Below are 26,334 nucleotides of genomic sequence, written 5' to 3' on the forward strand. Positions count from 1 at the left end.
CTGTCACGCAAGGTGCAGGCACCCAAGCACGTGGGATCTTCCACAGCTTTCTCAGGCCTCAGCAGAGATCTGGATCAGAAGTGGAACAGCCAGGACACGAACTGGCACCCATATGGGATGCCGGCACTGCAGGCAGTGGCTTTACCCACTATGCCACAGCACTGGCCCCCTGCTCCACTTCTGATTCAGCTCCCTGCTATGGCCTGGGAAAGCAGTGGAAGATGGCCCAAGTGCTTGGGTCCCTGCACCCACATGGGAAACCCAGAAGATGCTCCTGGCTTCAGATCAGCCTAGCTCTGGCCATTGAGGCCATTTAGGGAGTGAACCAGAGAATGGAAGACCTCTTTCTCTCTCTGCCTATGCCTTTCAACAAAATAAATCTTTAAAAAAGAGAACAGTCGATTCAATTTATGGATCAAAGTACAGAGTGGCTGATGGGACCATTTGCTGTAAAGTCCCCTTAGGCAGAATTTTAAGACTTCTGTAAGCCTAGACTAGGAAACTATGCATTGGCTGATGTGGGAATAGGTAATCTAAATATATCACCATGTGAAGAATAAAATGAATAGGCCAAAGTGAAGATGTTTTCACTTTTCAAATTTTCTATACTATTACCAACTTTAAAACTTCAAAAACAAAAACTAGATATAGAAAATAGCTCAGTTTCTGAACTGTGGTTTTAAAATTAATTATACTCATGTTTTTAATTCAACAATATATACTATATTTAAAAAACCAAATACAACCACACACTATTTCCAGCTTCCATGCTAAGATACAGAACTAGAAAAACACTGCTTCCACTCCTTTAAAAAAAAGAGCTGAATTAACTACAAATGGACTTTTTTTGAACCACAGAAAGTTGAGGTTGCAGAGCAACCAGCTGGCCCCAACTTGAGAGGGGGTCTGGTCCCTAGGAGAGAGGAGCACCGGCACCAGTTTACCGAGGTAGCTGGAAGCAGACATGTGGAAGCATAGTTTAGCCTAAGTGACAACTGGTGAAGGCAGTGTGGATCAGCAATACAGTGCGAAGCCCTGGGCACCTGTAGAGAAGGCGACCTGGGAGAGCCTGCACTTTTGCAGTCTTTTTCTTACTGCTGCACAACAGATGCTCACAAGGCACGACTCGGAAGAAACAACCCTAAGACATGTCACCTGTGTTGCCACTCCTGCAGAGCCTTGTGGGAGGGTTACACTCGCCAGACCCTTTCTCTCCAACCCCGCCACAGAACAAGGGTCACAAATACACACAGTGCTGCCCTGTGGCACTGGGGAAGTCAAACCCCAGGTGGCAGTATCACTGCCCCTACAACCAGCTGGGAAGACCACTCCTGCCTCCCTCAGGTGGGGATACAGTGCCTCAAACTGTAGCTTAATCCACTCCCAAGACTGCAAGCTCCAGTCAAGCTTTCTAGGAGGTCAAGAGAGCAACAAGAGCACACACAGAGAAGGTACCTTCTCTGATGCACAACACAAAGCCAACGGAAACTCAGGGTCAGCTGACACCTGCTCTGGCACTGTACTCCCAGTCAGAAACATGATGGGGCACTACAGGAACCTGAAACTACTAAGTTTAATTCTAACAACTGCAAGCCTTAAACCAAGCACAACTCTTAACTACATTAATTCAATTTTTACAATAGGATCTAGGCAGCAGAGCTGTCTACTTTCAGACATAAAAATTACCAAAGAGATTATCTATTGTTCTTAAGATGGGTCACTTTTAATGAAGAGAGGCACAGAAGACAGAGTAATAAGATTACAAAGTAATATCCCTCATGAATATGTGAAAATTCTCAGCAAAATATTAGCACAACAAATACCACTACACAATTACTAGGATGGCTATAATAAAAACCACTGACAGAGCATTTGGCCTATGACACCTGCAGGGTGGGCGCTGTGGTGTAGCAGGTAAAGCCGCCACCTGCAGGGCCAGCATCCCATATGGGCACTGGTTCAAATCCCAGCTGCACCACTTCCAATCCAGCTCTCTGCTATGGCCTGGGAAAGCAGTGGAAGATGGCCCAAGTCCTTGGGCCCCTCTACCCACATGGGAGACCTGGAAGAAGCTCCTAGATCCTGGCTTTAAATCTTTAAAAAAAAATAAAAAGATAGCTGCATCCCCTCTCAGAGCACCTAGGTTTGAGTCTTGGCTCCACTTCTGGCTCCAACTTTGTTACTGTGGACCGCCATGGAAACAGCAGGTGATGGCTAAAGTTCTTGGGTTCCTGATACCCATGTGGGAAACCTAGACTGAGTTCCAGCTCTCAGCTTTGACCTGGCCAAGTTTCAAATGTTGAAGGTATTTAGAGAGTGAACTAGAAGATGGGAGTTGTGGTGTTTTTTTTTTTTTAAGATTTATTTATTTAAAAGGCAGAGTGACAGAGAGACAGAGAGACAGAGAGAGAGAGAGGTCTTCCCATCTACTGGTTCACTCCCCAAATGGATGCAATGGCCAAAGCTGGGCCGATCCAAAGGCAGGAACTAGGAGCTTCTTCCGGATCTCCCATGCGGGTGCAGGGGCCCAAGGACTTGGGCCATCTTCTACTGAACTAGAACTCTGGTATGCTGCTGGTGGGAATGCAAAATGGCAGCGCCACTTGGTCAAGTTTGGTCGTACCTTATAAAGTTAAGCATATTGTTACCACAGGATTCAGCGCAATAAGTTCTGACACCAACTCTCTGGAGTTAGGCGACAGTTGTCAGATTTAGGGCAAAGTCTTCCACAAGAACACCATCGCCTCAGACACCAGCTGTAAGTTCACAGGTTCCCATACCACCCTCAGTTTTGAGCAGCTGGCTACAAATTTGTGGGACTTCCACCATCCACTCAGATTTGAAAATTCACCAAAACAACTCACAGACCCCAGGAAAGCACTTTAGTTAGGATTACATTTTTATGATAAAAGGATAGAAATACAAACCAGCCAGATAGTGAGATGGTGTGAGGTCTGAGAGGAGGACAAGTGACCTCCTGGTACTGATTTAGAATCATATAGAGTTCTGCTGACCAGGCACTGAGCGCCAGTGACCAGTTTTATTGGGAGTGCATCATATGGCCATGACTGCATCATCCACAACGAGGCTGAACACAACTGGACTGACAGCTCTGCACCCCCAGCCAGTGCCAGCTTATTAGCATAAACTAGCAGCCCTGTCACCGGGGAAATTCCAAGGACTCTGGGGTCTGCTTCCTAGCAACAGGGGACAGAGGCCAGCGGCTGCTTTGTTACACACCCAGTCATCCCACCCACAGACCCTAGAGAATCAAAGTTTATGCTCACACTTAAATCTGAACACAGATGTTTATAAGGCTCATAAACAGGAAACAATCCAAATAGCCTTTAATGGGTAAATGAATCAACTGTGACATATCCATACAATGGAATACTACTCAGCAGAAAGAAAAAAAAAAGTATGAATCTACATAAAATGGATGAAATTTAACTAAATTTTATTAGACAAAGGACTCAGGAACAGGGAAAAATAAAGAACAAATCAGCCAGGACTTGGAGAAGAGGGAAGCACAAGGGAATACTGGGGGTGACTGAAATGTTCTGTGTAGTGTGGTGGTAGCAGATACATGACATCTGTCAAAACCCACAGAACTACGTATCAGAAAAATTGCATTTTAATGTATGTAAATTAAAAACACAGGATGTGTGGGGGAGGACAGAACGCAGACTAAACCAGATGAAACCTAGCTGTATTATAAATGAATCATGTAATCACAATGAAGAAGATAGGAGGCCGGCGCCGCGGCTCAATAGGCTAATCCTCCGCCTAGCGGCGCTGGCACACCAGGTTCTAGTCCCGGTCGGGGCGCCGGATTCTGTCCTGGTTGCCCCTCTTTCAGGCCAGCTCTCTGCTGTGGCCCGGGAAGGCAGTGGAGGATGGCCCAAGTGCTTGGGCCCTGCATCCCATGGGAGACCAGGAGAAGCACCTGGCTCCTGCCTTCGGATCAGCGCGGTGCGCCGGCCACAGTGCGCCGGCCGCGGCGGCCATTGGAGGGTGAACCAATGGCAAAGGAAGACCTTTCTCTCTGTCTCTCTCTCACTGTCCACTCTGCCTGTCAAAAAAAAAAAAAAAAAAAAAAAAAAAGATAGGAAAGAAGGGAACTAATGTAATTTTGAATATAAGGACCTAAATCACTTCAGGATAGGGTTTTGACATGAGAACAAAAAAGACAAAGAGCACTATATTCTAGGTGGTAAATTTCTCATGGGCATAGGTCAACAGTTCTAAAATACTTGGTTTTTACATTCAAGTTGAACAAGTGAAATATTACAGCTAATGTATTAGAGCCAGGTTTCTCCTGTTAGAAGAAGCATTAGAGACAAGAAAGGGGGTTAAAATGAGCCTATGGGGTTAGCTGGTTTGGAGGTACAGCTAACAATATAGATTCATCATTTTTTCTTAAAAAAGATTTACAAACATAAACAAATACACAGAAATGCATGTATTAACACGAATAATACGTTTCCATGGTTCTTCAAGAAGGGGTTGATTCTATTAGGGCTTAGGTAGGGAAAAATACAAGGTAATCTTGGAGCATGTTTTGCTGTGAGAAAGTAATATGTAAACAAACCAACCATTAAGGATGGGATTTATCAAAAGGACAATGGAATGAACTTACAATTTCTAATGATTACAACAACCTCAAATCACAACTTTAGAACACAACTCAAAGCGTAAAATAAATGTTAACCTATACTGACACAATTAAATTGGGAAATAAATGTGAAGATGGAACAACTTTTCTTTATATAACAATAAAAAAACTATATGAGAAATTAGGGAACTGGAAACTATCATTAGAACATTGCAGTGGGTTCATTTGCCAAGTGAGATAATCACTTCCCTATCAGAGCAGCAGCGTCTGGTTCAGCATTCCTGCTGATGCACCCTGACAGGCAGCTGAGTATGGCTCCAGCACTTGGGCCTCTGCCACACACATGCGAGATCCAGCTAGAGTTTGGAGCTCCTGGCTTTGGCCTAGCCCTGCTCTAGCTATTGTGGGCATTTGAGGAATGAACCAATGGATGGAAGGTATCTTTGTCTCATTATGTTGCTCTGCCTTTCAAGTAGATGAAAATAAATATGAAAAAGAGAGGGCCGGCGCTATGGCGCAGTAGGTTAATGCCCTAGCCTGAAGTGCCAGCATCACATATGGGCGCCAGTTCTAGTCTCGGCTGCTCCATTTCCGATCCAGCTCTCTGCTATGGCCTGGCAAAGCAGTGGAGGATGACCCAAGTCCTTGGGCCCCTGCACCTACATGGGAGACCCGGAAGAAGCTCCTGGCTCCTGATTGGTGCAGCTCCAGTCGTTGCAGCCAATTGGGGAGTAAATCATCGGATGGATGACCTCTCTCTCTGCCTCTCCTCTCTCAGTGTAACTCTGAATTTCAAATAAATACATAAATCTTTAAAAAAAGAAAAAGAGAACACTTCAGTAGCAATCACTAAAGGTAGGTGCTAAAATCAGTAGGCAAGAGGTTAGCTGAAATGGTAGTTCTGTGCAATCTCTGCAATCAAGGCTGACAGTGCCAGCAACAAACACCAACATCACGTCCCCTGATGTGATGCACTGACGAGCACACCATCTCTCTGGTAGCCTTCCAGATAAAGTATAACCTCAATTTAATGTACAAAAGCTTCGGACCTAAATGGAACATTCTATAAAGTCTTCTTAAAAAACACCAAGGTCACGAAAGCAAGAAAGACTAAGGAACTATCATAGACTGGAAGAAACATTAAAACAAAATGTAATATAGGCTCCTGGACTTGATCCTGGCACAGAAAAAGGACACTGGTGAAATAAAAGGTGAAATCTGTACAAATTCTGTAGTTCAGTTCATAGTACCATAATCAATATTTAATCATGGTTGTCTGGTTATATAAATTAACAAAAGTATAAGAGAACTTCAAAAAGCTCATGGAAATGGAATTAAAAGGTAAGTTTATTTTGGTGCAAAAAAATGATGAAATACACGCATACAAGGCTCCTTCAAAAAAGTCCTGGGGAGGGGGGATACACATGCACAGTGGTTAAGATGCTTCTTGGGGAGCCAGTGCTGTGGCACAGTAGGTTAAACCTCCGCCTGTGGCACCAGCATCCCATTTGGGCATTGGTTTGAGTCCTGGCTGCTCTATTTCCAATCCAGCTACCTGCTAGTGGCCTAGGAAAGCAATGGGATATGGTCCAAGTTCTTGGGCCTCTGCACGCACGTGGGAGACCCAGAAGAAGCTCTAGGCCTCTGGCTTTGGATTGGCCAGCTCCAGTCATTGCAGCCTTTTGGGGAGCGAACCAGCAGATATAAGACCTCTCTCTCTCTGTCTCTTCTCTCTATAAGTCTGTCTCTCAAATAAATAATCTTAAATAAATAAATAAATAAATAAAATAGTGCTTGGGACACCCAAATCCCACATAGGAGTACCTGGTTCCAGTCCCAGGTACACTTTTTTTTTTTTTTTTTAAACAGGCAGAGTGGACAGTGACAGAGAGAGAGAGAGAGAAAGGTCTTCCTTTTGCCGTTGGTTCACCCTCCAATGGCTGCCATGCCAGCGCACCGCGCTGATCTGATGGCAGGAGCCAGGTACTTATCCTGGTCTCCCATGGGATGCAGGGCCCAAGCACTTGGGCCATCCTCCACTGCACTCCCTGGCCACAGCAGAGAGCTGGCCTGGAAGAGGGGCAACCGGGACAGAATCCGGCGCCCCGACCGGGACTAGAACCCGGTGTGCCGGCGCCGCAAGGCGGAGGATTAGCCTAGTGAGCTACAGCGCCAGCCTCCAGGTACATTTCTGGTCTAGCTTTCTGCTAATGCATAACAAGAGAGGCAGAAGATGATGGGACCAGTAGCTGAGTCTCTGTCATCCATTCAGGAGATTCCTAGTGTTGGCCTGTCCCAGCCTTGACTATTGCAGGCACTTGGGGAGTCAACTAGAAGATGGGAGATCTGTCTTTCAAATAAAAAAATGAAAATCAATTTAAAAAAATATTTTAGTTCTTGGAAAACATATGTTATAAAAAATTGTTCAGGATTTTCAAAAATGTTCTGCACCAAAATAAACTTGACTTTGAATTCCACTTTTCAGTCAATTTTTCTAAGCCCCCTTTTAGAATCTAGACAAAGGGTATACAAGAACTCTCAAGATTCTTACATTCTGGGGCCGGCGCCATGGCTTACTTGGTTAATCCTCCACCTGCGGTGCTGGCATCCCATATGGGCGCCAGGTTCTAGTCCCGTTGCTCCTCTTCCAGTCCAGCTCTCCACTGTGGCCTGGGAAGGCAGCAGAAGATGGCCCAAGTGCTTGGGCCCCTGCACCCACGTGGGAGACCGGGAGGAAGCACCTGGCTCCTGGCTTTGGATTGGCACAGCTCCAGCCGTTGCGGCCATTTGGGGAGTGAACCAATGCACAGAAGACCTTTCTCTCTATCTCTCCCTCTCACTGTCTGTAACTCTACCTCTCAAGTAAATAAATAAAATCTTTAAAAAAAAAGATTCATACTTTCTTCCGCACATTTAAAATTATCTCAAAAGTTAAAAAAATAGGACAATCATTAGAGTTTTAATTATTAAGGATCAGAATGTTGTGCTGGGTTCAAGTGAGATAAACTGAAAAAAGCATTAGACCAAAATTTCAGCCCATTCCTGCCAGTCATGCTGAGCCTGAAGAGAATCACACTTACTTCCCTGAAGCTCAGGTTCCTCTGCTAAATGGCTACAATGCCCAACTCATCCATCACAAAGGTTACTCAAGCAATCAATGACACAGTGGCCAAAGTTGGCCAAAAACTACATACTCATGCACAAATCAAGCACTGCAACGACATTTTTAGACTCGAGAAAATATCTTAAAAATGATTTATTTATCTGAAAAGCAGAATGACAAGAGACAGAGATCTCCCATGTGCTGGTTCATTCCTTAAATGCATGCAGCTAAGACTAGGTCAGGACAAAGCCAGGAGGAGCCCAAAACTCCCTCCAGATTTCCCACGTGGGTGGCAGGGACCCAAGCACATGGGCCACCATCTGCTGCCTTCCCAAGAGCATTAGTAAGAAGCTGAATTGGAAACAGAGTGACCTGGACTCAAACCAGCTCTGATATGGGATGCCAGCAACCCAAGCAGTGGCCAAATGTTATACTACCTCACCTGCCCCGGGCCTAAGGAAAACTATAGAAAAATTTTCTAGGAATGAACTTGAGACACTAAATACTGAAACAAGATAACAATAGAAAGGCTGACAGAACTGTGCCCTTCAGCAAAAGAAGAAAGGCTAAAAAATAAAAAAGAGTAGGGAATGTAAAAGGGAACAGGAAGTGCAAGAAAGTAGGACAAGCGGTGCGGAGCGATTGATTCTGCTCCCTTGCTTCTTCCCTCCCTCACTGCTTCAAAAAATCTAGCACAGCCAAGGCTGGCAGGTTCCATCAAGGGCGAGAGAAAACCCCAGTATCCTTGGCATCACTGGGGAACAGGAGAAATCTTTTGGTCTCTGAGGCTGACTGTGATTCTAAAATGACTGAGATAGAAGCTTCTTATGAGATATGAACCCTCACCACACAACAAAACACTCAATGTTTGATCTTGTCCACACTGCTAAACAGCCACTAATACAAGAGTACAAAAAGGTTTCTGGTCCCATTTTTAATAAATTGCAGAGGCATATTTTCTCAGGTTCATTTTATTAACAAAAAAGGCAAACTATTTTGAACAAAATAAACTATGAGTCACAGCATTCAGCATGACATTAGACATGGAAAAGTGAACACTATTCATTAAGTAAAATATGAGAAGCAGAGATGTCTCACAGGTATATATAGCTAGTCATGCTCTTTCAATAGTTGCTTAGTCAACTTTCAGTATAATTTTCACAAATATATAGCAGCTTAAACACAAATGCAGGAGCACAATGATGAAGTTTGGCAACTGTTTTCAGTTAACTGAGTATGCAGGAAACTTTCTATCACAATCTCACTGTGACATAAACCACTGTGCAATATGCAGGAATCTTTAAATGCAACGACACTGAAGTCAACGGTCAACTAATGAAAACAAAGAGGGATTTAAAATATTTGTTGTTCCACACTTGTATTCTGAGAGGCAGAAAATAATGAAAACATTTTAAATGATCTTATGTGTGCCCACATGACCAGGGACATGACCAATCCATATTAAGTCATTTAAAATTATATTTGCAGAACTCACACAACAGAAATATTATGTTATTAAAGTGTGTCTGCACTTGAGCAAGCAAGAAAAGAAAAATAAATTAAAATGTTATTCTGTCAACACATTCCGAAGTGTAAATTGAGTCTAGTGTTACTTCAGTTATTCACGTAAAGTGTCTGTAGGTATCTATTCATAAGTAGTTTTTCTATTCACTAACCTATAGGTCCCAAGGAGACCATAAACTGTAACTAAAACGCACTGGAATACATTTACATACAATGGAGCATCTAGCCACAGACAGACGAGCAGTACTGCTGAGCGGGTCCCTGAGTGCGTGCCCGGCCTCTGGGTACATCTTCTGGCAGTTCATCAGCCTCTGTCATAGCAGACAACCGCTTTTTGTTAAAGCACTCATTTGCTAAATTAATTGAGGACTATACTGTTATTACATTGCAAAGAACCCCTCCCCCAGTGTTGATCTCTTCCTGGGTACTACTATCTTCTACTAGAATTGAGCTACTTCAACAGTTTCTGAATTACTTTCAGGTAAGGGTGATGAAAAAATAAGACCAGATCTGATTATCTGACTGATGACAGTTTTGAGCACAACCACAGCACATTTCAGGGTCAAACTAGCTTGCAAGTCAGTTCTCTTGACTTTGCAATTACCTTCCATTGTTTTCATCAGTATTGAAGGTGAGATTTTCAGGATCTATTTGTTCACCATCAGGAAAACTGGAATGTGTACCTACAAAAAAATTACAAGATAAAAAATTATTAAATTTTTTTTTTTTTTTTTTTTTTTTTTTTTTTTTTTGACAGGCAGAGTGGACAGTGAGAGAGAGAGACAGAGAGAAAGGTCTTCCTTTTGCCGTTGGTTCACCCTCCAATGGCCGCCGCTGCAGCCGGCGCACCGCGCTGATCCTGGCAGGAGCCAGGAGCCAGGTGCTTTTCCTGGTCTCCCATGGGGTGCAGGGCCCAAGCACCTGGGCCATCCTCCACTGCACTCCCTGGCCATAGCAGAGAGCTGGCCTGGAAGAGGGGCAACCGGGACAGAATCCGGCGCCCCAACCGGGACTAGAACCCGGTGTGCCGGCGCCGCAAGGTGGAGGATTAGCCTATTGAGCCACGGCGCCGGCAAAAATTATTAAATTTAAGAGCAGATAACATAACAAGAGTATTTGCTTTCTTGGTCTTTAAATGATCTTCTCCAATGTGTTTCTTAAGTGGTACAGATATGCTGGGCTGGGAACAAATGTCTGCCTTCAGAGAATCTGTGATCTGAGTCACATGCAAGCAAACGCAAAGAGAACATAAGGAAGAAAAATCAAAATGTGTAAAAGACACCCACAGGGACAAGGTGAAAGGCACTGACTGCCTCACCCTCCTGCCTGGGAACCCTGCAGGGCAGCTGAAGAAGGGAACCAGAGATGAGGATGATGTATGCTTGCAAGAGGTAGGCTTTGTAAGCATAAATGCATCTCAAAGCCAATTAAACTGTATAAAAACTCACCAGCACTCAAAATAACTAGCCCAAAATTTGATGCTTCCTTCAGAAGCAGAGGCAATTACAAAAGGTGTGTTAACACTAACAAATCACCAAACACTTGCCTCTTTACTGAAAAATGAATGAGAATGCCAGGAATGTATGCAAATGAGAAAGCTGACAATATCTGTCATTCCAGTAATCTTGGAGAGGACTGCTCAACTTGATGATTAAGGCAACTTTCAATGAATATTTCTCTAACTTACAGTATTCCCTTTATTGTTCAATCTGCATTTTAGAAAATCACTAAAAAGGTGATGGCACATTCATGTTAGAATACCAGAGCTCCATGAAAAAATGAAGTTTATGAAATCCTAAATAAAGTATAAATGCATTTAAGTGAAAAGAGCACAATACAAAACTACAAAATGCAGTTTCATTTGGGTAAAAGGAATACAAACAAAACCAGAAGAAAACAAGATAAAATATCAATACTGGTTTTCTCTTGAGGAGTTACTTTCCTAACAACTTTTTTTGGATGGGGTGGAGAGAATAAATATTGATGATTCCATAATTTGCATGCATTTCTAAGAAAACAGAAAAGATTATTTAAAAAAAAAAAACATTATTTTATACTAAGCTAGAAAAATCTCTGAAAAGTAAGAACACCTAACATCTGAAACCTCCCCAGTCGTGGTGAATGTTTCCTCTAAAGGGCCAGACAGGAAATAGTGAGGCACTGCAGGCCACGAATGACCTCTGCTGAAAATCCTCCTGTGCGTCGTTTCAGGTGAAAGGCTACGGAAAAGCAGGCTGTAGTCACCTTCTCCACCCAGCACACAGCACTCCTGAGGTTCTAGTGAAGCCACACACTATCCGCCAGGTTTTTTTAGTACTCACCATATGGTTAACCAAAGAATGTTGTTTCACAAATGACAACAATTTAAAAAGAAGCAGAACAAGGAGAAGCAAAAGCAGCAGAGCAGAAGGAGTCTAAGTAGAAACAGCAGCAGTGGCAGAGGAAGAAGAAAAAGCAGCAGCGACAGCCTTAATTAATCTGTGTGAAATGACACCATGTGCTGCACCTTCATCTGGGGGCTGTGCCATGAAAGAGTCGTTGAATCCACCCATGCTTGCGTGCTCTTCCTGCTCTTCATTCTCAGTGTCACATTCAATGTCACTGTCGCTACTCATTCCTAGCAGGAGAGAAGGGAAGAACATGCTTCTCATAAGAAACCAGTGTAAATGAAAGCAAAGGGGAACCTTCTCATCTACTAACCTCAACATCCTGCTGAATTTGACATGAAACACCAAGATTTTAACAAATCAAACACCAAGCAAACAAAATAAGGATACAACTAATCATGCAAACCTCAGTTCTTACCACTTTTTTAAAACAGTGGTCTAATTTTTGTTCTCAAAGTTTAAATTTTCCCTCTCCGCAGTACCTGAAAGCTCTAAGTTGAAACCACATTGATTTTCTTTCCTCAAATCAATTTTTTTTTTCCCTGCAGTCATAACAGGAACTCCTGATTCCCAAATCATTGTAGACATAATTATCAGCTACATAATAAACATAAACATACTATATAAAAATGCACAATATAAATGCATTAAAAATTAAAGAACTCCTGGGACTTGCATTGTGGCTCAGTGGGTTAGGCCAGCACTTGTGAAGCCGTTATCCCATATGGGCACTGGTTCAAGTCCCAGCTGCTCTGCTTCCAAACCAGCTCCCTGCTAATGTACCTGGAAAAGCAGAAGAAGATGGCCTACGCGCTTGGGCCCCTGCACCCACATGGGAGACCCTGGTGGAGTTTGGGGCTCCTGGTTTTGTCCTGGCCCAGCCCAGCAGTTGTGGTTAGTTGTGGAATGAACCAGGCAAATGGAAAGTATCTCTCTAAGATTTATTTATTTGAATGTCAGAATTACAGAGTCAGAGGCAGAGACAGAGATATCTCATCCACCTGCCAGTTCACTCCTCAGATGGCCACAATGGCCAGGGGTGGAGCAGGCCAAAGCAAGGAGCCAGGAGCTTCATCCACATCTCCCACATAGGAGGCAGGGGCCCAAACACCTGGGCCATCTTCTACTGTTTTCCCCGGCACATTAGCAGGGAGCTGGATCAGAAGTGGAGCAAGCAGCTAAGACTGGAACTGGTGCCCATATGGGATGCCAGCTTTTGCAGGCAGTGTCTTTAACCAGCTATGCCAACACTGGCCTCCAGAAAACTTTACTCTGTCTCCCCCGCTCTGTCACTCTACCTTTTAAATAAATAACTTTTTAAAAATTAAAGCACTGGGGCTGGCGCTGTGGCATAGCGGGTAAAGCTACCGCCTGCAGTGCTGACATCCCATATGTGCACGGTTCAAGTCCCGGTTGCTCCACTTCTGATCCAGCTCTCCACTATATCCTGGGAAAGCAGTGGAAGATGGTCCAAGTGCTTGGGCCCCTGCACCCATGCGGGAGGCCCTGAAGAAGCTCCTGGTTCCTGGCTCATGGCTTCAGATCAGCGCAGCTCCAGCTGTTGCAGCCATCTGGTGAATGAACCAGCAGATGGAAGACCTCTCTCTCTCTGTCTCTCCTTCTCTCCGTGTGTAACTCTTTCAAATAAATAAATAAATCTTTAAAAAAAAAATTAAGGCACATCTAACAATAATTTATATCCTGTTTGGGCCTACAGTTCTGTTTTTGTAGATAGCAAATTTTTAAATTCTATAGATAATATTATTTAACACTTTTTTCAAATTTATTTTTACTTTCTCTGAAAGGCAGAGAGATGGGGGTTGGTGGGGGGCATGGGGAGAAAAAAGATAGAGAGAAACTTTCCACCTACTGCTCACTCCCCAGATACCAGCAACAGCTGGGGCAGGGTTGGTCCAGGCTACAGCCAGGAGCCCAGATCTCAATTCACGTCTACCACAGAGATGGCAGGGATCCAAGATTTTGAGCCATCACCTGCTGCTTCCTGGGATGAATATTCACAAGAAGCTGAATTTGATGCAGAAATGGTACTCAAACTAGGGACTCCAATGGGATTCAGGAATCCCAAACAGCATCTTAAAAACTGCTGAACCAGATGCTCAACCCAAGAGACACTATTTCTGTTTCAGTAACATAGTGATTAAAAACAACAACAACTAAATATCTTTCTGCTACAAATTCTTATAAATAACTAGATAAACATAAATGAATGAAACATTTAAAATACAGGATGGTGGGGCAGGCACCTGTACAGCTGTGAAGACACTGCCTGAGGTGCCTGTCTCTCATACTGTCCCACCAGATTCCTACTAATGAAAGGCAACAGGTGATGGCTCAAATACTAGGGTCCCTGCCATCCATGTGAGAGACCTGGATTGGGTTCCAGGTTCCAGGTGTTACGGGCATTTGAGAAGTAAACCAGCAGATGGAAGACCTCTATCTCTCAAAAAACAAAACAAAACATTCCTTAATTAAAAAACCAAAACAGGACAGAAATCCAGAGATATCAGAAATAAAGGACAAGGAACACTAATGGGACAGATGCTACAGCTGTCCTGGAGGTGAAGAATTTTAATACTTCTTTGAGGACAGGGAAAGGAAAGAAAGCTTTAGACCCACCATAGAAAGAGTTAAAACTGAGACTAAAATTCCATCTTTTGTGTGAAGATAAAGTCTTATTGAAAGACTAGCTTAGAGAAAGTCTGGCCGCAAGCATAGGAAAATGACAAGGAATTCTGTCTGGTTCTGCCAAGCTCTACAGAGGGGGGAAAAAGTATCACTTCAAAATTCAAACTCAATTTTTAATGCCTCAGGGCCGGCGCTGTTGCATAGTGGGTAAAGCCACTGCTGTAGTGCCAGCATCCCATATGGGCGCCGGTTCGAGTCCTGGCTGCTCCACTTCCCATCCAGCTCTCTGTTATGGCCTTGGAGGGCAGTAGAAGATGGCCCAAGTCCTTGGGCCCCTGCACCCGCGTGGGAGACCTGGAAGAAGCTCCTGGCTCCTGATCAGAACAGCTCCAGCCATTATGGCCATCTGGGGAGTGAACCAGTGGTTGGAAGACTCTCTTTCTCTCTCTCTGCCTCTCCTCTCTCTTTGTAACTCTGATTCTCAAATGAATAAATAAATCTTTTTTTTTTTTTTTTTTTGGACAGGCAGAGTTAGACAGTGAGCGAGAGAGAGACAGAGAGAAAGGTCTTCCTTCCGTTGGTTCACCCCCAAAATGGCCGCTACAGCCGGCACGCTGCACCCATCCGAAGCCAGGAGCCAGGTGCTTCTCCTGGTCTCCCATGTAGGTGCAGGGCCCAAGGACTTGGGCCATCCTCCACTGCCCTCCTGGGCCACAGCAGAGAGCTGGGCTGCAAGAGGAGCAACCGGGACAGAATCTGGCGCCCCGACCAGGACTAGAACCCGGGGTGCCAGTGCCACAGGTGGAGGATTAGCCTAGTGAGCTGTGGCACCAGCTCTAAATAAATAAATCTTTAAAAAAATTTTTTTGAATGCCTAATTTGGATGTGGGGTTTAAAGTAGAGGTTCAAATATCAATAAATTAACATAAAAATTGTTCACGACCTGGTGCTATCTGAATAAAGCAAATATAAAATCATCTATGGAGGAAAGGTTTTAGGTAAGGTGCAGTAAGCACGTACATTCTACCCTGTCTTTCCCTCTGAATCCAGCAATACAAGCTGGACAGAATGTATGGCATAGCTACTTAGAGATTTTGAAAAGTAAGAACAGACATGTAGTTGAAGCCAGTATTTTCAGTAGCACCAAATCAGCAGATTAAAACAACATCTGGAGTCTCATAAAACTATACTCAAAAATATATAACATATGATCCAAAATTACCCAGCATATAAAGAACAAGAAGAATCAACAAACATCAAAGCTGAGATAACAGGGATGTTGGTTTTATCTAATACCGGTTTCTAAGCTGATATAAAAGGGCTCATGGGAGTTGAGTGTGGTGGTAACTTAAGCCACTGCTTGCATCCCATACCAGAGTGCCAGTTTGAGTCCCCACTGCTCTGCTTCCAATCCAGCTCCCTGCTAATACACCTTAGATGCAGCAAATGTTAGTCCAAGTACTTGAGTACCTGCCATCCCTGTGGCAGATCCAGATGGTATTCTGTCTCCTGGCATTAGCCTGGCCCAGCCCCAGCTGCTGAAGTCATTTGAGGAGTTAACCAGCAGATGGAAGATCTTGCTGCCAGTCTGCCTTATCAATCAATCAATTAATTAATCTTAAAAAATGCTAACACAGACAATATACCCCTAATACACATAAACTTCTGTGAAGTGAAGCACCCATGACATATCCTAGGAATTCTCACAGAGGGTAAAAAAAAAAGTCTCAAAGGTGTGTTCCAAAATAAACAAGGCAAACAATCCACCTAAATCAAGAATTAGCAGATACACAAAAAGAAGGAAAGTACTATGGATTGTTCAAGAAATGAAACAACTTGTAAGAAACTACACAATTCTACTTAACTTGGAAAAGGTAAACTGTTAAAAAAAATATATTTTCTAGAAATGAAAGACAAGCCTTATATTTTAAAGCATTATATAATCAGAGTATACAAAAAAAATTAAACATTTTTTAAGATGCGTTTTTATTTGAAAGGTAAAGAGACAGAGACAGACACAGAAAGAGATCTTCTGTCCAGTGGCTCACTCCCCAGAAGCCCACAACAGCCAGAACTGGGCCAGGCTGAAGTTGGGGGGCAAGACTTCAATATAGGTCTCTCATATGGGTGGCAGATACCTAGTTACCCGGTCCACCAAGGTGTGCACAGTAGGAAGCTGCCTTCCAAGGTGTGCACAGTAGGAAGCTGAAATCTGACATGGAGCTAGGACTGACTCCCAGTCACTCAGATACGTGAGGCAGGTGTCCCAACAGGCTAAGAACACTTCACAAAGATGAAAATGTTAATAGGTGGCTAAGACAACTTTTTTTTTTTTTTTAAAGAAGGATTAATAAACTTGGAGAGCTAAAGGATTTGAACAAGAAAGCAAAAAAAAATTAGATGGAAGTTATTAAAAAAAATTAAGAAGCAAGGGAACTGGGCCAGCGCTGTGGCATAGTAGGTTAAGCCTCCGCCTGCGGCACTGGCATCCCATATGGGTGCTAGTTCAAGTCCTGGCTGCTCCACTTTCAATCTAGCTCCCTGTTGAGGGCCTGGGAAAGCAGTAGAAGATGGCCCAGGTAGTTGGGCCCTTGCACCCATATGGGAGACCCAGAAGCTCCAAGCTCCTGGTCAGCCCCGCTTTGGCCATTGTGGTCATTTGAGGAGTGAACCAGCAGATGGAAGACCTCTCTCTGTTACTCGATCTTTAAAAAAAAAAAAAAAAAAAAAAAACAGAAAAACTCCAATGAAACAAAACATTGTTCTTTGAAAGAGTCAACAAAACTGAAAAGCCTTTAGGCAGACTCACTAAAAAAAGGGAACAAAATTACCAGCATCAAAGTTTCTAATTTTACAAACACTAAAAAGATAATAAAGATAAAATATAAACAACTTGACTCATGAAATCAAGAACATAGACGAAATAAACTCTTTGAAGAACGGGCCATCAAAGAAGGAGGTACCTTTCTCTGAAGGGAGGAGAGAACTTCCACTTTGACTATGACCTTGTCTAAATAAGATCAGAGTTGGCAAACTCAAAAGACTTTCACAGCCTTGGCAACTCATGACAAGAGCCTAGGGTGATTACTGAAGCCATAAACAAGAGTGTCAATTTGTTAAGTCAACAACAGGAGTCACTGTGCACTTATTCCCCATGTAGGATCTCTGTCCTTAATGTGTTGTACTATGTGAATTAATACTATAACTAGTACTCAAACAGTACTTTGTGTTTCTGTGTGGGTACAAACTGTTGAAATCTTTACTTAATATATACTAAATTGATCTTCCGTATATAAAGATAATTGAAAATGAATCTTGATGTGAATAGAATGGGAGAGGCAGCAGGAGCTGGGAGGGTTGTGGGTGGGAGGGAAGTTATGGGTGGGGGGAAGCCACTGTAACCCATAAACTGTACTCTGGAAATTTATATTTGTTAAATAAAAATTAAAAAAGAAAGAAAGAAATTCTTTGAAAGACACAAACTACCAAAGCTCAATCATAGAAAAATAGAAAACCCGAACATTTTAACTATTAAAAACAGAACTTGGGGTAGCAGTTGTGATGCAGCAGGGCAAACTGCCACCTGAGACACCTGCATTCTACCTCTGAGTGCTTGGAATCAAGTTCTGGCTACTGGGCTCCCAATCTAGCTTCCTGACGATGCATTTGGCAGGCAACAGAGGATGGTCTACATACTCACATTCCTGCCACGGGGATGGAGTTCCAAGCTCTTGGCTTTGGCCTGGCTCATCCCTGCCTGTTATGGGAATTTGGGGAGTGAACCAGAAGATAGAAGATCTTTCTCCTTCTGCCACTCTTTCAAATTAATCAATTAATTAACAAATAGTCTTCTTAAAAAACTTATAAATCTAATAAAAACTCCCAACAAATAAAACCATAGCTCCAAATTATTTCATTAAATTATACAACATAATTTCATTAAATTATAATTAATATATTTTGAATAATTATATCATAACTATATATAATTAAAATATAATTAATATCAACTGGTGAATTCTTCCTTTTCTGTTTTCAAGAAAGGTTTAGGTAGTACAGATTCTCCCTTCAGTATTTAGAAGACATAGGCTGGATGCATGGGAATTTCTGAAATCTTTTTCTACTTCAGCAAAGGAAAAAAACAACCAAAAACCTTTCCTTTGCTAAAGTGACATTTCTCAGTGCTTAAAGATCTCAAGCAGCTACTTCTGAGGTGCACTACCTCCACCTTGTGGGCATTCATGGAACTGTTGCTGAACTTCTGGCACAGTTTTTTCCCCTATGATTTATTTATTTGAAAGGAAGAGGGCTGACAGAGGGAGGGAGAGGAAGAGAGAGCATCAGCTGATTCATTCCCCAGATGGCCTCAATGGTCAGGCTGAAACTTGGAGCCAGTAACTCTACCCAGTCTCCCATGTGGGTGGCAGGGACCCAAGAATTTGAGCAATCTTCCACTGCCTTCCCAAGTGGATTAGCAGGAAGTTTTATTGGAAGTAGAGCAGGTGGGACATGAACCAGCACCCACATGGGATGCTGGCGTCACAGGCATTGGCTTTACCCACTGCACCACAATAATGGCCTCTATAATGATCTTAAAAATTGTTTAACCAGGGGCCAGCACTGTGGCATAGCAGGTAAGTTGCTGCCTGCGACGGCAGCACTCCATATGGGCACAGGCTGGTGTCCTAGCTGTGCCACTTTCAACCCAGCTCTCTGCAAATGCACCAAGAAAAGCAGCAGAGGATGGCCAGAGTACTTGGGCCCCTGTACCCTTGTGGGAGACCTGGAAGAAACTCCTGGCTCCTGCCCAGCCCAACCCCAGCCATTGCAGCCATCTGGGAAGTGAAACAACAGGTGAAAGATCTGTCTCTCCCCCTCTCTCTGTAACTGCCTTTCAAATTTTTAAAAATCTTTTTAAAAAAATCATTCAGCCAGTATTTACAAGAATGATGGTCTACAGTGAACACTCGAAAACAACTGTGGGTATCACTGTATAATGTAACATGTAGAACTCTTGGCAGGTATAATAGTTCAGCAGTACCTGAACTGAAAATTCCAATCTAAGGACTTAGTTTGCTTTGAAGACTTCTTATTTCTGGGACCACAAGTGATGACTTCTATCATGTATATAACTGTAAACTCACTGGTATTTTCTAGAAGCAAACAGTGTCATGAACAAATATACAATGGCAACAGCTATCACCAGGACAGATTTATGGTCACTTTTCTCCAAAGTGTTCCTGCTGACCTGAACCTTTGATTCCAGGTATCAGCATGCAGTTTTTACTTTCTACTTCCTAGAAATGGATTCCTTCAAACCAGTAACATTTCTGTGTAGACTGTTAAAATTAATTCTAATAGAATACTTTTTCTCATTTTAAAAGTGACTAATTGTTTGAAGATTCAAGAAAATATCCATTTCCAAAAATAAAAATGCTAGGAAGGAATTTCTGCATGAAAACATCACTTTGTGTTTATCAAGTACTAGGACCTAAGAGTTTCCCGCCTCTGTGAATAAGACAAACTACTGCCTGTCACTGACAGCAATTACAAGACACCATTAACTGTAAGATGTTTCACAGATGTCAATACAAAAGAAATCTGCATCTGAAATTTTAAATAAAGTATTGTCGCTCCCCCTCTTCGTGGAGGAACGACACAGGACCCTGCGCTGTTCTTTCGTCTGCTCGGCCCTCCCCGGGTTTGCTGCTGGTTCTTCCCGGGTTGGCTACTATCCCTTCCACCTCCGTGGAAGGGCAGTTCCCCCTGGCCACATTCCCCACTTCCGCAGGGGAGCGGCACACCGCCGGCCGGCTCTTCTCGGGGGCTGCACAGGTGTTCCTTCAGCTAGATGTTCCCCATAGATGTTCCTGGTGCATGCCGTCTCTCTCCTCCTTTATAGTCCTCTTCCGCCAATCCCAACTCGGCTGCCCACACGCCGAGTACGCTGCTCTCCTCCAATCAGGAGCAAGTCCTACAGTTTATTGGTTGAACTGGAGGCAGCTGTGCGGAAGCTGTTTACTTCTCTCCCAGCGCCATATTGTGGGAGAGCAGATGCATAGAATAAGTCTTAATTCCAGTAACTCAGTCTAGTCCGGTTGCTCCCCACAAGTATTTATTGAATCACTTACCATAATTTCTGAACATCCTTATAAGCTCAGTAAGGCAAACTTTTGAAAAGTTAAAACACCCTTTCTTTAATCCAGGCATTCAAGTTTCAGGTACTCAGAAAAAAATTGAACCACGTGGTGCAGCTGACACTCTATTCTACTCATGAACAATTCCATCTGCCTTTCTTCTTTCAAAAGGAACCTCAATCGTTCAGGTATCTTCCTTCTCCCACACAGCCACGTGGCACAAGTCAGGGAGGGGCACCAAATGACGGGACTTGGCCACCTTTCCCTTTCAGTAATTAGTGAGGTGCTCTGAGAAAGGTTTTCCTTATTGGTAAACAGAGATGTATACAGTGAAACAAGGCTCTGGATTCTCAGAGAGTTGTTGGCTCCCTATGAAATTGGAACTGCAATGACCACCTTGCCACCATGAGTGGAGTAAGTCAACTCATTTACAGCAGCAGAGCAACAGATGAAAACTCAACCAAGTTCTTGATGGCGTTAAGCAGCTAAATTTTACAATGCTGAAATTGCTATCACATTAGTTCTAACTTCTTGCTATTGGAAGAATTCTTGCTAAAACAATAAAGTTCATTTCATTACTGTTTAAGTCCTTTGATTCTTTTGGTAACTTGTTGAAAGCATCTTCAAAAATAATTTTTTAAAAATCTACTTAAGAGGCAGAAAAAGAGAGCACTCCTATCCACTAAGTTCATTCCCCATGTACCTACTGCAGCCAGGGATAGGCCTGGGCCAAAACTGGAAATGCAATCCCAGGTCTCCCATGTGCATAGCAGGGACCCAATCACTTGAGCCATCATTGCTGCCTCCCAGGGCTGGCACTGTAAAGAAGCCGGAATCAGAAGCCAGAGCAAAGAATCAAACCAGTTACTCCAATGTGGGACACAGGAGTCTTAAGGGCGAGGCTCAACACCAGCTCTCCCCAAAACACCACAGTCCATCAGACCCTGGATTCCTCCTAGATAGGCTACCAGCAAGGTTTTAACAGGTGTATAAAGGCTTTTCCCTGGGACAGGGGTTTTGAGTACCCCTGATTTAACTGAAAAGGATCTATGCTACCATAGCTGGCACTAACTTTTATATAGAACAAGAAGGAAATTGGCCTAAACAACAGGAATCCCATAGGCTACCAACTGGGGAGGAAAAAAGTCAAGCTTTTCAGCATCACCATTAAATAAAAGAGAAATCTAGTATAAGGCTGTCCCATATGGTCCAGTTCGTAAGGAAAAGGATTATCTGTGATAATCATGTCTAAGAAAACAGTTACATTTTATTGATGCTTAAGAGTAATTTAAGGGACCATTTCAGTAGTCCCAAATACCCAGCCAGGAACAACACTGAAAAACAATGTCCTCAAGTTTCTGCAGACAGTCATCTCTTAAGAGAGAGAGAGGCAGGCAGGTGGGTTTTTGGCAAAGCAGTTTAGACACTATTGAGATGACCATATCTAGTATCAGTGTCTAGGTTACAGTCACAGCTCCACTTCCAGCTTCCTACTAATGAGCACCCTGGGAAGCTGCAGGTGACAGTGCAAGTACTTGGATCCCTGTCACTCATGCAGAACCCCAGACTGAGTTCCAGGCTCCTGGCTTCAGCTCAGTCCAGCCCTGGCTGTTGTAGATATTTGGGGAGTGAACCAGTGGATGGAAGATGTCTGTCTCTGCCTTTAAAATAAATTAAAAAGTAGCCGGCGCCGCGGCTCACTAGGCTAATCCTCCGCCTTGCAGCGCCAGCACACCAGGTTCTAGTCCCGGTCGGGGCGCCAGATTCTGTCCCGGTTGCCCCTCTTCCAGGCCAGCTCTCTGCTGTGGCCAGGGAGTGCAGTGGAGGATGGCCCAGGTGCTTGGGCCCTGCACCCGATGGGAGACCAGGATAAGTACCTGGCTCCTGCCATTGGACCAGCGCGGTGGGCCGGCTGCAGCACACCGGCCACAGCAGTCATTGGAGGGTGAACCAACGGCAAAGGAAGACCTTTCTCTCTGTCTCTCTCTCTCACTGTCCACTCTGCCTGTCAAAAAAAGAAAAAAAAAAGTAAACAATAAAAACTTTAAAAAGAGAAAAATCCACAGTGATCTGACATAAAACATTTTCTCTCTATATTCGTTTCAAAAAAAAGAGACTTGTTTTTCCTATACACAGATATAAGAGAAACTCAGTTTGCCAAAGCTTACAGGTGTGAAAACAAATGTGAACATTTTTGTTTTTTTTAACTTAGGGTCAAGGGGTGGGTGGCAGTACTACTGGCATCCAGCAGGTAAAAGTTGAAGATGCTAATAAAATGCAGAGAATAGTTACCCTACAATGAAGATTTACATAGTTCCAAACATCAATGGTGCCAATATACAGAAATTCTGAACTAGATAATAGTTTCAGGAGTTACTGTATCACAACATCAAATGTCATGACAGGAAATTACAAGCATTTTTATAAATGCTGCATGAAAAAATGAGCACATAATTACAGCACATCCTGGATAATTTGAGCTATTACAACTCATAACCAGTACGTATAAACAAATACAAAATTGCTAATCCTCAGAGGTCCCTTCTGTAAGGATCAATCATAACAAATTCATTTCTTAATATTTTAACAATCAAAAATCTACTGTTATTCATCTCTTCTACTGAAATAATGAAGCCAACTCTAGGAACACCAACCAACAGGAAGTGTCAAACTTTAACTGAAAAACCTAAAAATGCTAACACCCACAGTCTCTCAGGATAGCAGAGGTGGCTGCATCTACAAATATGATTTGAGCTACAATTCATCCATCATTGAAATTCAAATGAGTGCAGAGGTAGAAGGTGACAGAATTTTACAAAGAACTGAACAAAAAATCCCAATGCTAATCATCACTGGCAAAGTTGATATTCTTTTCTACTAACACATGAAGGTCACAGAAAGGGCGATGCACACAGCCTTGTTTCAAGTACCTTTGTTACTCAAAATACAAGATGTTTTCTATGCTTTCAGGTAAAGAACAATGAACTTGAAACAATATGTAGACAAAAGGCTAGAAAGTAAAACTGGAAATAAGTTGGCAGAGTTGAGGGCTCCATAATAAACTTTAAACATGGTTAGACGTGAGCACTTGGCCTACTGGTTAAGATGCTACCTAGGACGCATCTCATGTCAGAGCACCTGGGTACATGCCCTGGTTCTGCTCCTGATTCTAGCTTGTGGCTAATGTGCACTTAAGGAAGCAAGAGGTGATGGTTCAAGTACTCTGTTCCTGCCACTGATGTAGGAAACCCAGAATGAGTTTTTGGCTCTCAGCTTTGGCCTGGCCCAGACCCAATTGTAGACATTTGAGCAGTGAATCAACAGATAAGAGCTCACTCTCTGTTTATCTGTCTGTCTCCCTGCCTCTCAATTTAAAAACAAACAAACAAACAACACATAACAATGGGCAACTGTTGTGCCACAGTGGATTAAGCTGCTGCTTGGGACATTCACATTTCATATTGGAGTGCTGGATTGAGTACTGGCTGCTCTTCTTCCAATCCAAAGCAAAGCAATCTGCAGATATTAACCAAAATGGACTTCAAAGACAAAGACTTAATATTTAGTATTTCAGTAATTTTTTTAAAGATTGATTTTATTTATTTGAAAGTCACAGAGAGAGAAAGGTAGAGGAGGGAGAGGGAGAGGGAGAGAGGTCCTCCATCTGCTGGTTTACTCCCCAAATAGACATAAGAGCTGGAGTTGGGCTGACCTGAAGCCAGGAACAGGGGGCACCCCAGGGACTTGGGCCATCCTAAACTGCTTTCCCAGGCCATCAGCAGGGAGCTGGATCCAAAGTGGAGCAGCTCAGACTCAAACTGGCACCTATATGGGATGCCAGTGCCACAGGTAGGTGCTTAACCCACTGCACCACGTGCCAGGTCCCTCAGTGACACTTTCACTAAACTAATACTCCTTGCCACTGCCACACCTAATTCTGACTTTATCATTTCTTACCTTCCTCCGGGGCAGCTGCAGCTCCTTCAGGTAGCACAGGCTGCAACTCTTCAGTTTCAGAATTATTTTCCAAATCAGTCACCTGCAATCCTTCCAGGCGACCTCCTTTAGCACTAGCCCTAAAAGAGAGAAAGCATAATTTGGTATTTTTATAAAACCAGTAAGTGACACAATAAGGTATATTTCCTTTTTCTGAAAATGAACACCAAACCAAGTAGAGGCCAGCGCCGCAGCTCACTAGGCTAATCCTCTGCCTAGCGGCACCGGCATACCAGGTTCTAGTCCCGGTTGGGGTGCCAGATTCTGTCCTGGTTGCCCCTCTTCCAGGCCAGCTCTCTGCTGTGGTCAGAGAGCGCAGTGGAGGATGGCCCAAGTGCTTGGGCCCTGCACCCCATGGGAGACCAGGAGAAGTACCTGGCTTCTGGCTTTGGATCAGCGTGGTGCGCCGGCCGCAGCGCGCCAGCCGCGGTGGCCATTGGAGGGTGAACCAACGGCAAAAGGAAGACCTTTCTCTCTGTCTCTCTCTCTCACTGTCCACTCTGCCTGTCAAAAAAAAAAAAAAAAAAAAAAAGTAGAGTACATGCAAAGGTGGTAACAAATTTCAAATTTTGTGTTATTGTTTATTATTTTGAAATTTGTATTTATTTTCATTTCATTTGAAAGGCAGAGACAGATGGAGAGGTATCTTCCAACCACTAATTCGCTTCTCAAATGCATGCAATAGTTATGGCTGGGCTAGACCAGGAGCCTGGAACTCAATCAAGGTTTCCCAAGTAGACTGCAGAAACCCAAGCACTTGAGGCACCATTTGTTGCTTTCCAGGGTGTGCATTAGCAGGAAGTTTAATCTGAAGCAGAGGAGTCAGGACTTGAATGACACAATCCAATAGGGGACATACACATCCCAAGCAGCAACTTAACTACTGCACCAAATGTCTGCCCCTCAAAAAGTTAAAGACTGATTGATTGATCTATTTATTTGAAAGGCAGAGTCACAAAGAGAGGGACAGAAAGAGGTATCTTCTATCTACTGGTTTACTCGCCAAACAACCTCAACAACCAGGTCTGAGCCAGGAGCCAGAAACTCCATCCTATTCTCTCACATGGTGGCAGGGGCACAAATACTTGGGCCACCTTCTGTTGCTTCTCAAGTCCATTAGCAGGAAGCTGGATAGGAAGTGGAGTAGATAGGACTTCAACCAGCACTCTTATATGGGCTGTAGCTATTAAGCAGAGGCTTAACCCACTGTGCCAAAATGCTGCCTACCAAATATACTGAGTGAGAAAATAAGGCACATCTTTTATATTTATTCATTTATTTTTAAAGATGTATTTTTAATATACTTGAAATTCAGAACTTCAGAGAAAGAGAGGCAGAGACAGATAAAGAGAGATCTTCATCCACTAGATCACTCCCCAGATGGCTGCAAAGACCAGGGCTGGGCTAGGCCGAAGGCAGGAGCCAGAAGGTTCATCTGGGTCTCACACATGGGTGCAGAGGCCCAAACACTTGGGCCATCTTCTGCTACTTTCCCCAGGCCATTAGCAAGGAGTTGGATAGGAAGTGGAGCAGCCAGGACGCCAACCAGTACCCATATGGGATGCCAGTGTTAACAGGCAGCAGCTTTACCTGCCACACCACAATGTTAGCACCACATCTTTTAAATTTAAAAAGCTACACAGGAAAATAGGGTTTTTTGTTTTTTTGTTTGTTTGTTTGTTTGTTTTTAAAGTAGGGAGACTGCCATCTCAGGGAAGAGTTTGGGGAAAATGGCAGAGGAAAGTCCACACAAATTAGAGGGACACTGTGGATCTACGTGGAGGGTGTGGACATGCACAACTCAGGGCCCCAGCAGCCGAGAACCTCAGCACCAGTTCTGGAGTGAGGTGAGACCAGTCTGTAGCAGCCCAAGCCACTGGCAATAAAGCTGTGCTTACACTAAGGACTGCACAGAGTCTTTGTGTG

At 43.5% G+C, this 26,334-nt stretch overlaps 1 protein-coding gene across 9 annotated transcripts in view; it reads right to left on the minus strand.

The window, feature by feature from the left end:
• The window catches only part of TRIM37 (tripartite motif containing 37), a 171,610-nt gene that overhangs the window by 25,408 nt on the left and 119,868 nt on the right, over window positions 1-26,334 (minus strand). For 6 of the 9 annotated variants that reach the window (XM_051824777.3, XM_089317265.1, XM_089317264.1 and 3 more), the window contains 3 exons: window positions 24,370-24,488; window positions 11,749-11,859; window positions 9,847-9,925 (listed from right to left, as the gene is read on the minus strand). In XM_051824777.3, coding sequence (XP_051680737.3) covers window positions 9,847-9,925; window positions 11,749-11,859; window positions 24,370-24,488 — 309 coding nt within the window. Of the gene's footprint in view, window positions 1-8,673; window positions 9,554-9,702; window positions 9,926-11,748; window positions 11,860-24,369; window positions 24,489-26,334 lie in introns of those variants that run through there. The other 3 variants (XM_089317266.1, XM_089317267.1, XM_008271205.5) reach the window with 2 other exon arrangements.

The sequence above is a fragment of the Oryctolagus cuniculus genome, chromosome 17 (assembly GCF_051225735.1).
Source record: "Oryctolagus cuniculus isolate XC-2025 breed Fujian yellow rabbit chromosome 17, ASM5122573v1, whole genome shotgun sequence".
Classification (NCBI taxonomy): Eukaryota; Metazoa; Chordata; class Mammalia; order Lagomorpha; family Leporidae; genus Oryctolagus; species Oryctolagus cuniculus.